Here is a 12,392-nt window from a genome sequence, read left to right as displayed (position 1 = left end):
CTGCTGGCGCAATCCGTCCGATATGTTATCGCCGGAAGCGACTGGCATCATTTACTGCTACAATGTTTTGATGGGCTTACAATTCGTTCCATTCAACGTGCATTACGAAAGCCAATACGAAAGAAATCAAGAGGTATCTAATATTAGCCCAAAGCGCCGTGCGCCATAATCGCCTCTGCTCGAGGCGACTGCATTCCACGTGCACCATCCAATACCCAAACAATCCGCATGATAAAGAGCCATCACCAATTGTGATAAGACCCAGTGGACACAGCAATCAGGCACTTCGCCGCTTTACTCCTCTTCGACCATGATCCGCTTCATCATACTTTCGAGCATCTTGTGGTAGAACTTGAGGGCCTGGTGCCTAGGGAACTCGATATCCTCGGTAAGGTAATCGGGCAGAATCTCGACAAGTTCTCCATCCCGGCCTTCATCCAGCAGAGGCTCATATGTGAATTCGGCCTCTTCGTAAGACTGGCCAGACGGAGTTTTAGGGGCAGAAGAAGTCGAGTCATTCGCAACCGTGAGATGGAAGTGCAAAGCTGGGGAACTAAGGTCAGCGAATTTTCGCGTCTCGACTGGAATATCTGATGAAACTTACTGCCGTTGCGACCAGTTTGAAGGCAGTCGAACTCGTCTTCACCATCCTTGCGCTTCACGTTGCGGATAATCAGACCGGTCAGGTCAGAGTAGAGGTTCTCCTTCATCTTGGCCTCCTTCTGCGACTCGGACGTGTTTGCGGGTACACTGCGAGCAGCAGCGGCTCCCTTAGCCTTCGCTTCTTGCGCAGTAACCTCTGCGCGCGCAGCAGCGAGCTTGGCTTCCATTGACTTGACCTCATTCTGCGCCGCTTTGGCGTCGCTCTGCGCCGCCTGAGCCTTGGACTTGAGATCTTTGTTCTCTGTCGCCAGCTTTTCGTTCGTCGCGTTCAGGGTGTTGACTTGCTTTTGCAGTGCAGTCGTCTCGGAGCTATCGGCCTTCGTGGCTTTGCGAGCTTCCGCAAGCTCCTTCTTCAACGAAGCAATCAGGTCGTTCGCAGTCTTCGCTTTCTCGTCCGAAGCGCGCTTGAGCTTCTCAAAGTTCGTCTCCGCGTTGTTCTTACCAAGCTCTTGGAGGTTTTGATACTTGAGGCTCAAATTTTCGTGCTTCCGTGTCATCTCGTTCAACCTTCTGCGCAGCTCGGGGTCGCCTCCTCTCCTCTCGCGCTCAGTCCCACTGACACTTCCGCTGCGCTCCCTCGGGCCGGGGTATCCAGGCTGAGCTGACACGGAGCGCGCGCTCGCGCGAGGCTGTAGCGGCTGGGCCGATGTTGAACGTTGACGCGAGGAGTAGCCATTCGCCTGTCGCGCCTTAGGCGCAGGCTCGGGTTCCATCTCGTCTGCGCCTTCGATGGTTTCCGACACGTCTTCCATATGATCGGGATCTTGCTGAGTTTCTGGGATTACTCTCGTCGGCTCAGCTGACGGTGCGCGCTTTGTCGTCCGATCTTTCTTCGCACCGGCAGCAGGCTTAACAGCATCGTCCGCGGGCTCGCTCGCAGGCGCCTTCTTCTTTGAGGCAGCAGTTGTCTTCGTGCGCTTGGTCTTAGGCTTCGGATCTTCGTTCTCCATGTCGGCGCCGTCTGCGTTGTTCGCTTCTTCGTTCTCGCTGTCTCCGGGGTAGTTCGTGCGATCCTTGAGCGCTTGACGTGACTGTTTCGCGGCGGGGGCTTTCCTCTTGATCGGTGCTTTCGTAGTGCTATTACGGCGCATAGCTTTGCCAAACTTGGTCGAGGTGAGCGTGTTTTGCGCCGCGCGCCTGTTCTCGACAGATGAGATGGCAGCGGCGGTTGCAAGGTCGTCTTCGCTGTCGGACGCTCCTGCGCGGCTGCTTGCGACACGCGGCGCCATAAGTTGTTCGTTGCGCTGGTGACAATCGCCGCGAATGTTGAATAACAATGCAGAACACACTTTGTGTAAGTCTGCTGTAGAATGCAATATGCGATACGAACCTAAAGGGTCAATGCGCGTGGTGCGTGTGTTTTGGCGCCGCGAAGTTCGGATGTAAACAAGAGGTGGAAACCCCACGCGAACGGCAAATTCCGGCGCGCTGCCGCCTCCGTCATCAGCACCATGAAATGGTGGATATAGCTGACCAGTGGAAGTACATATTCAGCGGACGTCATGTCGTGGAATAGCTTTCGCCCTTTCGTGTGCCCATCAAGTGTACTCTGTGTACACATCATCACAAATGGATGATTTAATGAGATTCAATCCCGGCTGCAATCTTCCACAGAGCTCCCTCCTTCGTCTCCCGAAAGAGCTCCAATTGACGATATGGGAATTCGCGCTGATCGACGATCATCCCATCCCGCTCTTTCACAGAAGGCCAGGTCTTGATACCGAAGAGCAGGCACGACAGCCAAGTGATAGTCTACAATGGAACGTGCCGGCTCTTCTCCAAACATGCCAAAGTATTCGCGCGGAGAGCACACCTATTTACTACTCAAACAACACATTCATCCTTCAAGATGACCTGGTCTTGGGCAGCTACGAGTACACTTCAAGCCTCTTGAAGAAGTTTTTGAGCTATATTGAGTTGATGAGCAGCTTCGCAATCGAATACAAGCTGCCGAGCTCAACTGTGTTCTCGCTACAGGGGCAACGAATGCTCGCCGATGGCGAGTACAGTCTTGAGCTGCATTCAGAGGCGTCGACGTCACACCAGCGGCCATTGACCTTTCTGGAAACCGTGGAGACGGACATGTGCCTATGCACTATCCGTGAAACAGTACACAAGCGTCACTTCTCATCGACCCTGGGCTTCACGAACGCAATCATCGCGTTCCTGTCGTCTTTTGGGGAGAAAATGAGCAAGTACGAATTGCGCGTCTTGAGGCCATGTGAATACTGCGGAAAGAGGATGATCGAGCAGAAACCTCGGCAGTCTATAGTGAATGCATCTTGAAAGTTCTTGTGTATCAAACTGATCTTCTGTGGGCGACCCAGCAAGCGTTTCGATTCTCTCACCTCATGAAAGCCACTAGTCTGCTGTAAGAAACGTAAGAGGTAGCATTAGTTGAATTACCAAAACAATAAGGTATCACATGCGTCCAGACGGGAAAGTCGCGCAACGTTTCAGCCTATGTCGAAGGATTATGCACAGGACAAAAACTCAAGTAAATGTCTCGTAATGGGCAGTCCTTCCGAGGTCGCCCCTTCGAACCGTCCGAACAAGCAGCACTGCTACGCACTCAAACACCGAGGACCATCTCGAGTAGCATGCTTAGGACAACTCGAACTCAAGGCTCCGAGGAATGACTGCCGCTACTGTGTGAATGTTATCACCATATCGAGCAAAATTGCGAGGCTTCACATGCAAGCGTGATGACGCCTTGAATTGCCTCGGCCGGCTCGGGCGCCACGAAAGAGAACCGGACTCCTTCTCTGCTGGTCATGAGCCCATATGCCATAGCTAGGCCACGCGATATCTTCCTGCTGCTTCCGTGCTCGCCTTAGCTAAATTCACTCTCCTCTTACCTACTAGTTTCTTCCTTCTTGCTTTCACTCGTCGCAGCCCTCCGCATCCTGCGCCAATTACCCGGACGGATATCGCCTCCACTGTTTCAGCCGTCAGTTGCCGACCACTTCCCGAGAACAACATTGCAACGAAACGCGTCCAGCATCTCCTGCAAATTGCCAGCTCTCGAAAATTGGAGAGCACCAAAGCACAGCAAAAAACAGCTGAAACAACGCTTTGTAGCGTCATCAAAGCTGTTGGAGAAGAGCGCCATTCTCAAAATCGACCATCATTTACCATACTCCCGTGCAGGCCAGTGCAGCCCGACTCGGAAGTTTGAACCGCGCATTTTGCCCCGAGACGCTTTTGCCCTTCCCCGCCGTGCCATAGGGCGGCTCCAAGCGACACCCCACGATCGTGGCCTGTGTGTCTGCGTCGTCCGAAGTCCACCCCGCGCGTCACCAAACCACTCACTTTCCTCACAATGTCAGCATCTTCCGACAATCAACGGCTTGACAATTCTGCAAGCAGACTCCACCAACTCAATCAGCAGCTCAATATGTCTTCCAACGGAGTTCAGAGCGCCTTCGGCGCCGTGCAGAAGGCACCTGAAGACCCTCTGTTTGGTCTGATGGCGGCCTACCGTGCCGACAAAGATCCTAAGAAGGTGGACCTGGGAATCGGCGCATACCGCGACAACAACGCAGTACCGTGGATTCTTCCCGTCGTCAAGAAGGTATGATTGTGGTGGTGCAGGACCGCGTCGTTCCCAGCTAACGCCTCACTCACAGGCTGATGACATCCTCCACTCAGACCCTGACCTCAACCACGAGTATCTTCCAATCGCCGGTCTCGCAGACTTCACTTCCGCCTCACAAAAGCTCATCTTCGGTGCCGACTCGCCTGCAATTCAGGAGAAGCGCGTCGCCTCGCTCCAGACCATCTCTGGCACTGGCGCCAACCACCTTGGTGGCCTCTTCCTTTCTAGGTTCTACAACCCCTCCACCTCCGAAGGCAAGACCATATACCTCAGCTCGCCAACATGGGCAAACCACAATCAGATCTTCTCCAATGTCCATCTTCCAATCAAGAACTACCCATACTTCAGCAAGGACACCAAGGGCCTTGATTTCGATGGCATGATCGGTACACTCAAGTCTGCACCAGAGGGCAGCATCATTCTGCTGCACGCATGCGCACACAACCCCACGGGTGTGGACCCTACTCAGGATCAATGGAAGCAAATAGCCACGGTCATGAAGCAGAGGCAACAGTTCCCCTTCTTCGACTGCGCTTACCAAGGCTTTGCCTCTGGTTCTCTGAGCACCGACAACTGGGCCATCCGCCATTTCGTCGAGCAGGGCTTTGAGCTTCTTGTAGCGCAGTCATACGCTAAGAACTTCGGTCTCTACGGCGAGCGTGCAGGTTGCTTCCACTTCGTCACATCGCCAGGCTCTCACGCCTCGGAAACTACTGCAAGCGTTGCCTCTCAGCTCGCCATCCTGCAGCGCTCCGAGATCTCGAACCCGCCCGCGTACGGAGCCCGCGTCGCCTCCACTGTCCTCAACAACCCGCAGCTCTTCAGCGAGTGGGAGGGCGATCTCCGAACCATGTCTGGCCGCATCATCGAGATGCGCCAGGCCCTGCGCGCCAAGCTGGAGGAGATGCAGACACCTGGCAAGTGGAACCACATCACCGACCAGATCGGCATGTTCTCGTTCACCGGGTTGAGCGAATCACAGGTCCTTGCGCTCCGCGAGAAGTACCACGTGTACATGACCAAGAATGGACGCATCAGCATGGCAGGTCTGAACACAAACAATGTGGACTACTTTGCTAAGGCTGTCGACGCTGTGGTCAGGGAGACCAACTGAATGTAATGAGTATGAGCACACGCGCGATGAACCACAGATTCTCGCTGGGAAGGCATGTAGGTGGATAGCATTAGCATCCAGTCGAGCATCGCCATGGGGCCACGAATGGGCGAAGGGCATGGGAGCGGAGTTTGAGATGCTCCGGACTGGCTAGTAGACAAAAAGCATGATCCATACGAATATAGACTATCTGGTTCTGAGGCGAGAACTTTTACCCTCAACCTATCCGCAACTGCTGTTTGCCCGTGCATGAAAAGGTAGTGTATTTTTCTTTCTCTCTCCAACATCGAGTGACCGGGCATTCGACTTTGAATCTTAAAGTCACCTCTCTCACAACGACATGTACCTAGGACAGAGTCTGGGAGGGAGACAAGGCTGACTCCTGACTCGGTGAGCACGCTGCTTCCCCGTGGAGGTGGCAGAGCACGGTGGTGTATTTGGTCTCTCCCAGCCACGAGGAGCATGGACCCCGGAAAGCTAAATGCCAACCAATTCCAGGCTCGCGGCGTGCTTGGCCCAGAGCCGCATTCCCTTTTCTCGGCTCCGATCGCTTACACCAGCTCCTCCATGTCACCACGAGCCTTTGCTGAAAATCGCAACCGCGAGATGCAGCCTCTTCGAACAAACCACGCCGCCAGCTGATCGCACACCTCGCGCGAACACCTCTGCGCACGGCCTCCCGCGCGCCTGTCGCACGCGCCATTATGCCCATCATATCGGCACCTTCCCTGGGTTCGCGGTTCACGCAACTCGTAATAGCCGCAGGCGTCCTGACGATAGCCGCTTGGCTGTTCGTTTCGTCTTTCGGCGTGCCGCGACAATTGCACATACCCAGCCTCGACATCGCCCCGCCCGTCGCAGCGAAGCCCGAGAAGCCGCCACCCACTCATGCGACGAGCCCCGGAGAGCATCCTATTGACGAATTGATCGGGCGCGCAGATGTTGAGCTGGTACGGTTGCAGCAGAAAGAAGCGCACACGCTGCAGGATGCTGCGCGGCAATATAGGGAACGAAGAGGGCGGCAGCCGCCGCCTGGGTTCGACCGGTGGTTCTCTTTCGCGCAGAACCACAGCGCGGTGATCGTGGAGGAGTTCTTCGACAGGATCTACGATGATCTCAACCCATTCTGGGGTGTTGAGGCGAAGCAGATGCGGGAGCATGCGATTACGTTCGAACACCAGGTCAAAGTCCGGGATGGGAAGGTCACGGTGAAGTCTGATGACGTGAAGCGGCCTTGGATGACGCTGTGGCAGGATATGGTCGCGAGCGTATTTGAAGGAGGGGGGTGGCTGCCTGATTTGGACATGCCGATCAATGTTATGGACGAAAGCAGGATGGTGGTTGAGAGCGAGGAGATTGAAGCGAACATGGCGAAGATGAGAGCGGGAAGGAGGATTGTGCCGGCTAATGAACTGAAGAGCAAATTCCATGGATTGGAGGATCTTGACAAGATACCGCCGCCACCCTTCGACCCGCAGTTTAGAGGAGAAGGTCCTTACTGGCCGCTTGCTGTGATCGGCTGCCCTGAAGGCAGTCCGGCGCGAAAGACCTTCATTGAGACCGACTTCAGCACTCCGCCTCCTCTGTCGCCTGGCCATCCCAAGCACTCCCACCACGGCTATGTGCAGAATTGGACATTGGCTAAGTCGCCTTGCGAAAATCCCGATCTACAAGGGATGCATGGCACGTTCGTTGAGCCACTCTCTATCGCCAACACGAAGCGATTCTTCCCGTTGTTCGGCGGATCTAAATTGCAAATGAACAACGAGATCCTCCTGCCTCCGGCAATGTACTGGACTAACGACCCATTTTATTCTGGCGGCAAAGGCCACGGCGGATCTTGGAATGAGAAGGAAAACAAGGTCATCTGGCGAGGATCTGCCTCTGGTGGCAGGAACAAGAAAGAGAATTGGACACGCTTCCAGCGCCATCGCTTTATCAGTATGGTAAACGCCACCAGCGTCCGGGAAGCTGAGCATGGGCAAAAGCCTCCCAACTTCATATTGCCTTCAAAAGAAGCGTACAATTTGGAGTCGTATGGCGCCACATCAGCGAACGGCTCGCTTGGTGACTGGATTCAGACCTGGAGCGATGTGGCGACTGTTTGGCTAGAATGTTTCCCTGGAAATGGCTCGCCGCGCTGTCCGTACACCGACCACTACTTCGCCATCGCCAAGTCAATGCCGATGAGTGAACAATACAATTACAAATACCTGCCCGACATCGATGGCAACAGCTTCAGCGGCAGATACCGTGGATTCCTCGGCTCGACTTCTCTGCCGATAAAGGCCACTATATACGACGAATGGCACGACTCTCGACTTGTACCGTGGAAGCATTTTGTGCCCATGGACAACACTTTTATGGACATTTATGGATTGATGGAGTATTTTATCGGCAATGAGGAAATCGGGCTGGCAGGCCACGATGACGTTGCTGAGAAGATTGCTATGGAAGGCAAGAGGTGGGCTGACAAGGTATTGAGGACTGAAGACATGTCGATTTACGTCTTCAGGTTACTGTTGGAGTACGCGAGGTTATGCGACGATTCCAGGGACGTCTTGGGATGGGCTGAATGAACACGCTTGACGATTATACATACGCTGGGTTGTAACCATGTCTTTCTTGTAGCTATTTAGCGAGTAATGAGCATTTCTCCTTCGACGTTCAAATCGCGTTTGCTGATTGGAGGGCCAACCCGTGCACGTGACGTCGCTCGACGCGGCAACTTCACGCAAACATTTTTGTGTGGGTTGCCCGCGAACCTTGATTAGTCTAGCCCTTACTTTAGTCAGTCTACCATCTCAAGTTCATTGTGTATGATTCCCTCGTTGAGCTTTTCTCGATCTGTTTCACAGGCTGCACAGTCACACGGCATCTCCGTCAGAAAGCTTTTTGCACCCGGATATCCTGTCAGCCTGAGTCACGGGGGACTTGCATGGCCACGAACGCAACGCAATAAAGCGCCGAATTTCCGACTTCCCTTCTCTTCAAAGGCATATTACAACATGGCCGCCACCAATACGAGCGCTGATGCCGCGCAAATGCAGCACATCAATGCTCAGCTTGAAAAGCTGGGCATCACCGATGTGCCTTCCTTGGAAAATGTCCAGCTCTTCCCTACCGTGAACCCCATCGATGTCTACAGGGCGCAGATCATCAAGAAAGTCCAGGAAATCACTGGTGCGGAGCCCAAAGTGATCGACAACGCTGTGCAATGGACCCAGGACCTCAAGCACGGCGACCTTTGCCTGCCCGTTGCCGCCCTTCGCTTCAAGGGCAAGAAGCCCGACGAGCTGGCCGCCGAGATCGCCGAAAAGTTCGAGTCGCCTCTCGTCCAGAAGCCCACGGCCGACAAGGGTTTCGTCCGTTTCTTCTTCGAGCCGACTGCGCTGGCGCAGTTGACTGGCCCTACCATCCTCAAGCAGAAGGACCAGTACGGTTTCAACAGCTCGCTTGGCCACACCGACCCCAGCGATCCTAACAGCCCCCAGAAGCTCGTCATCGTCGAGTACTCGAGTCCCAACATCGCTAAGGAGTTCCACACTGGCCACTTGAGGAGTACCATCATCGGCGGCTTCCTCGTGAAGCTTTACGAGCGCGCTGGCTGGAAGACTCTTTCCATGAACTACCTTGGTGACTGGGGCAAGCAGTACGGTGTTCTTTCTCAGGGCTTCGACAAGTACGGCAACGAGGACGCTCTCAAGGAGGATGCTGTCAAGCACTTGAACGAGGTCTACGTCAAGATCAACCAGGACAACTACGTCGAGCAGAAGCCTGCGAACGAGCTCAAGGCTAAGATCGACGACCTCAAAAAGCAGAAGGTCCCTCCCAAGCCCAAGAAGCCCGCCAAGGGTGAGAAGCCCCAGCCCGTCCCTGAGCACAAGTGGACCGACGAGCAGGAGGCCGAGCTCGAGGAGACTATCAAGAAGCTGCAGGCTGTCCTGAAGGAGCTCGAGGAGAAGCCTAGCATTGACGAGAAGGCCCGCCGCTTCTTCAAGCGCATGGTGGATGGCGAGCCTGAGGCTATTGCCAACTGGCAACGATTCCGCGACTACTCCATCGAGAAGTACAAGGACATGTACGCTCGTCTTAACATTTACTTCGACGACTACAGTGGCGAGTCGACTGTCCTGGAGGAGGATATGGAGCGCGCTGCGAAGGTCATGGATGAGCGTGGTCTGACCGAGCTCAGCGAAGGAGCCGTGCTCGTCGACTTCGGCAAGCACGGCAAGCCCAAGTTGGGCAAGACCCTGGTGAAGAAGAGGGACGGTACCTCGCTGTACCTCACCCGTGACATTGCTGCCAACAGCGAGCGTCACGACAAGTACCACTTCGACAAGATGATCTACGTCATTGCGTCTCAGCAGGACACCCACGTTGCGCAGTTCTTCGAGATCCTGCGCCTCATGGGCTCACCCTACAGCGATATCGTCGGCAAGTGCGAGAACCTGTCGTTCGGTATGGTGAAGGACCCCAAGGGCCAGACCATGAGCACTCGCAAGGGCACTGTCATCTCGCTGGCCGACAGCTTGGACGACGTGCACAACTTCATGCACGACGTGATGAAGAAGAACGAGGACAAGTACAAGCAGGTCGAGGACCCCGAAGGCACTGCGGACATCCTCGGTATCTCCTCGATTATGGTCCAGGACTTCAGCGGCAAGATGGCCAACGGCTACAACTTCGATATGGAACGCATGACTTCCTTCGAGGGTGACACCGGTCCCTACCTGCAGTATGCGCACGCCCGTCTGTGCTCCATGAAGCGCAAGTCGGAGCTTTCGGACTCTGACCTCGCCAACGCCGACTTCAGCCTGATCACCGCGAAGGAGGGCATCGACCTTGTCCGTACCCTTGCCCAGTGGCCCGACGTCTTCAACAACACGCTCAAGACTCAGGAGCCTGTCACTGTTCTCACTTACCTTTTCAAGATGTCCAAGGCTCTCAGCTCGTGCTACGACGCCAAGGACACCAGCAACAAGAACGCCAAGACGATGAGTGTCGTCTACGCCGAGAGCCCCGAGAAGAAGGTGGCGCTCATGGGCCTGTACGAGAGCGCCAGGCAGGTGCTGGCCAACGGCATGAAGCTGCTTGGCCTCACGCCTGTGGAGAGGATGTAAGAGGGGAGCTTCGGTGGAACATTCCCGAACAGTGGCCCTCGGTAATGACAAAGCATTGATCGACCGAGGACGGCCAAGGAGCCATCCTCAGATCGTGCTCTTGGCTTTCGACGCAGCGACAGATCCAATGTCGCTGGCGCGGCGGAATCTGCATGACCCGTAATTTGATAGCATACTCACACGCGCAAGCACGTAGCCCAAATCCAATATATCTTACTTCAATCGTCATTGTCCAAGAGGGCAACTGATCTCCGTCGAACAACTCAATGTTGCACCACAGGTGTCTTCACCGAGCTTGTCATGTTTGCCTGCCACCACCCGACAGCTCCATCCCGAGCTATAGCTCGTCCGCTATCGTTCTGGGTTCGCAGATAGCTGACGAACACCTTCCTCGTCGAGCCCGCGCACGGCCAAACTCTGGGCCCCAAAGTTGCGGTGTCTCAGTCGAGGCTGGTGTGTGTGTGGTCGCACAGCGTGGAGAGAGGGTCCGCGAGCCTCACGTCGACGACGTCGCTCGTTTGCCCGCCCGCCATCCGCACACGTGCGGGCGCGGTTCAAATACCAGGCGGCTCGCTCGCCGCCGACGAAGGCAAGACGGCCTGTACGCATCCCAGTCGCGAAATGCGTCCTCCCCCATGCCTATAACCACTGCCCGCGACGCACCCGGCGGAGGCGCAATCTCAACACACCCCGATCGCTGCGCTCGCCATTCACATGCCCGCAGCCCAAGGCCGGGCCTCGCGGCTGCAATTGGTGCGGCGCGCCGTGGTGGTCCACTTCGACAGAAAGAGCGGTGAAGAGGGAACGGCGTCGCGAACTTTTTGGCTTTTCTGCTCGACTTCACGCTGCTCCTCCGATCGCCGCGAGCGAGCCGGCGCCCGTCCCTCTCTCTCCTCCGGCGCCCGTCCCTCTCTCCTCCGGCACGTGTCCGCGCGCCGCCCGCGCCCACTGCCGTCTGGATGTCTTGCAGCTTTCCGGTGACGGGTTGCAGCTGCCAGCGTGTAGCCGCAGGCGTGCGCGCGTGAAATGCCGTCGCGCGGATGACGCTGGCGGTCTGCTGGACAAACACGCACATACGCACACGTCCACCGGGGGAGGTGAGGTCGACGACTACATGTAGGCAGGCCGAGAGGTACGCAGAGATGGCGAGGTCCGCTCTGGCCGTTTGCCGCCCAGTCGCGCCCGAAGCGGACAACCTTAAGGAAGTACAGACGATCGGTACATGGAGCCCGTTGGCGCAATGATGCGCAGAGCACTGTACGGTTGGCCGGGGTCGCATTGCGAGACCTACAGTAAAGCCGCCGCCTGCTGCCACTCCCACCAACCGCATGACAGCCTCTACGACTGCATGCGCCGCTCGCCGTGCGTGCCATCCACACCGGCGCGCCCTCTGTGCCACCACACCACCTCGCCGCCCGCAGCAGTCGCGCGCTGGTCTGCTGCCCGGCGACGGACGCGCTATCCCGCCATCTCCTGGTGGGCATCCTGCACGTCGGCATCCACCCTTGAGACTGCACATGCAGCGCTAGAAAGTAGCTGCCACGACTGGTCTCGTCTAGTGGCCATACAAGTGCCTCGCCGTCCTCGCCGTCGCGCGCCCTCCTGCCCATATCCATGTCCAGTTCCCCAGACTTTTGGGCTCCAGCGATTCCTTCTGTTGTTCCTCAGCATGTTTCACTTCTAGTCTGATCTGCCTCGTCTGCCCATTCATGCCCGGCGCTCCACAGGCCGCGTCCCTCCCAGCTGGCGCCTGCCCAAGCTGCCACACTCCCTATCCTCTCCGCGCGTCCGCCATGCTTCGGCTTCCCACGTCGCATGCGCCTCGTTCATTGTGACCCAGCTTCCGCCGTGCATGATTCGCGAAGGCAGCCAGCAGCCCTAGCGGCCCTTCGCT

At 56.2% G+C, this 12,392-nt stretch overlaps 5 protein-coding genes across 5 annotated transcripts; 4 read left to right on the top strand and 1 right to left on the bottom strand.

The window, feature by feature from the left end:
• Positions 1 to 63: 63 nt before the first annotated feature.
• On the bottom strand, positions 64 to 2,006 carry WHR41_05562 (uncharacterized protein). Its single transcript, XM_069374167.1, has 2 exons — positions 605 to 2,006; positions 64 to 545 (listed from the first exon to the last, which is right to left on the bottom strand). Exons 1-2 carry the CDS (start codon positions 1,890 to 1,892, stop codon positions 295 to 297), a joined length of 1,539 nt encoding a protein of 512 aa, XP_069229401.1. The 5' UTR covers positions 1,893 to 2,006; the 3' UTR covers positions 64 to 294.
• Positions 2,007 to 2,232: 226 nt separating this feature from the next.
• On the top strand, positions 2,233 to 2,949 carry WHR41_05561 (uncharacterized protein; the record flags this gene model as incomplete). The annotated part of the gene is made up of 1 exon (XM_069374166.1): positions 2,233 to 2,949. One exon carries the CDS (start codon positions 2,233 to 2,235, stop codon positions 2,947 to 2,949), a length of 717 nt encoding a protein of 238 aa, XP_069229404.1.
• Positions 2,950 to 3,468: 519 nt separating this feature from the next.
• On the top strand, positions 3,469 to 5,607 carry WHR41_05560 (uncharacterized protein). Its single transcript, XM_069374165.1, has 2 exons — positions 3,469 to 4,237; positions 4,293 to 5,607. The coding sequence occupies exons 1-2, from the start codon at positions 3,986 to 3,988 to the stop codon at positions 5,373 to 5,375; spliced, it is 1,335 nt and encodes a 444-aa protein (XP_069229403.1). The 5' UTR covers positions 3,469 to 3,985; the 3' UTR covers positions 5,376 to 5,607.
• A 472-nt stretch (positions 5,608 to 6,079) lies between these two features.
• Positions 6,080 to 7,954, top strand: WHR41_05559 (uncharacterized protein; the record flags this gene model as incomplete). The annotated part of the gene is made up of 1 exon (XM_069374164.1): positions 6,080 to 7,954. The coding sequence occupies one exon, from the start codon at positions 6,080 to 6,082 to the stop codon at positions 7,952 to 7,954; it is 1,875 nt and encodes a 624-aa protein (XP_069229275.1).
• A 429-nt stretch (positions 7,955 to 8,383) lies between these two features.
• Positions 8,384 to 10,498, top strand: WHR41_05558 (uncharacterized protein; the record flags this gene model as incomplete). Its single annotated transcript, XM_069374163.1, has 1 exon — positions 8,384 to 10,498. One exon carries the CDS (start codon positions 8,384 to 8,386, stop codon positions 10,496 to 10,498), a length of 2,115 nt encoding a protein of 704 aa, XP_069229276.1.
• Between the last annotated feature and the right edge of the window lie 1,894 nt (positions 10,499 to 12,392).

Source organism: Cladosporium halotolerans (assembly GCF_011745625.1).
Source record: "Cladosporium halotolerans strain TM138-S3 chromosome Unknown Sca15, whole genome shotgun sequence".
Lineage (NCBI taxonomy): Eukaryota > Fungi > Ascomycota > Dothideomycetes > Cladosporiales > Cladosporiaceae > Cladosporium > Cladosporium halotolerans.
Note: the sequence above shows the minus strand (reverse complement) of the source record. Positions and strands in the feature narration are given on the sequence as shown.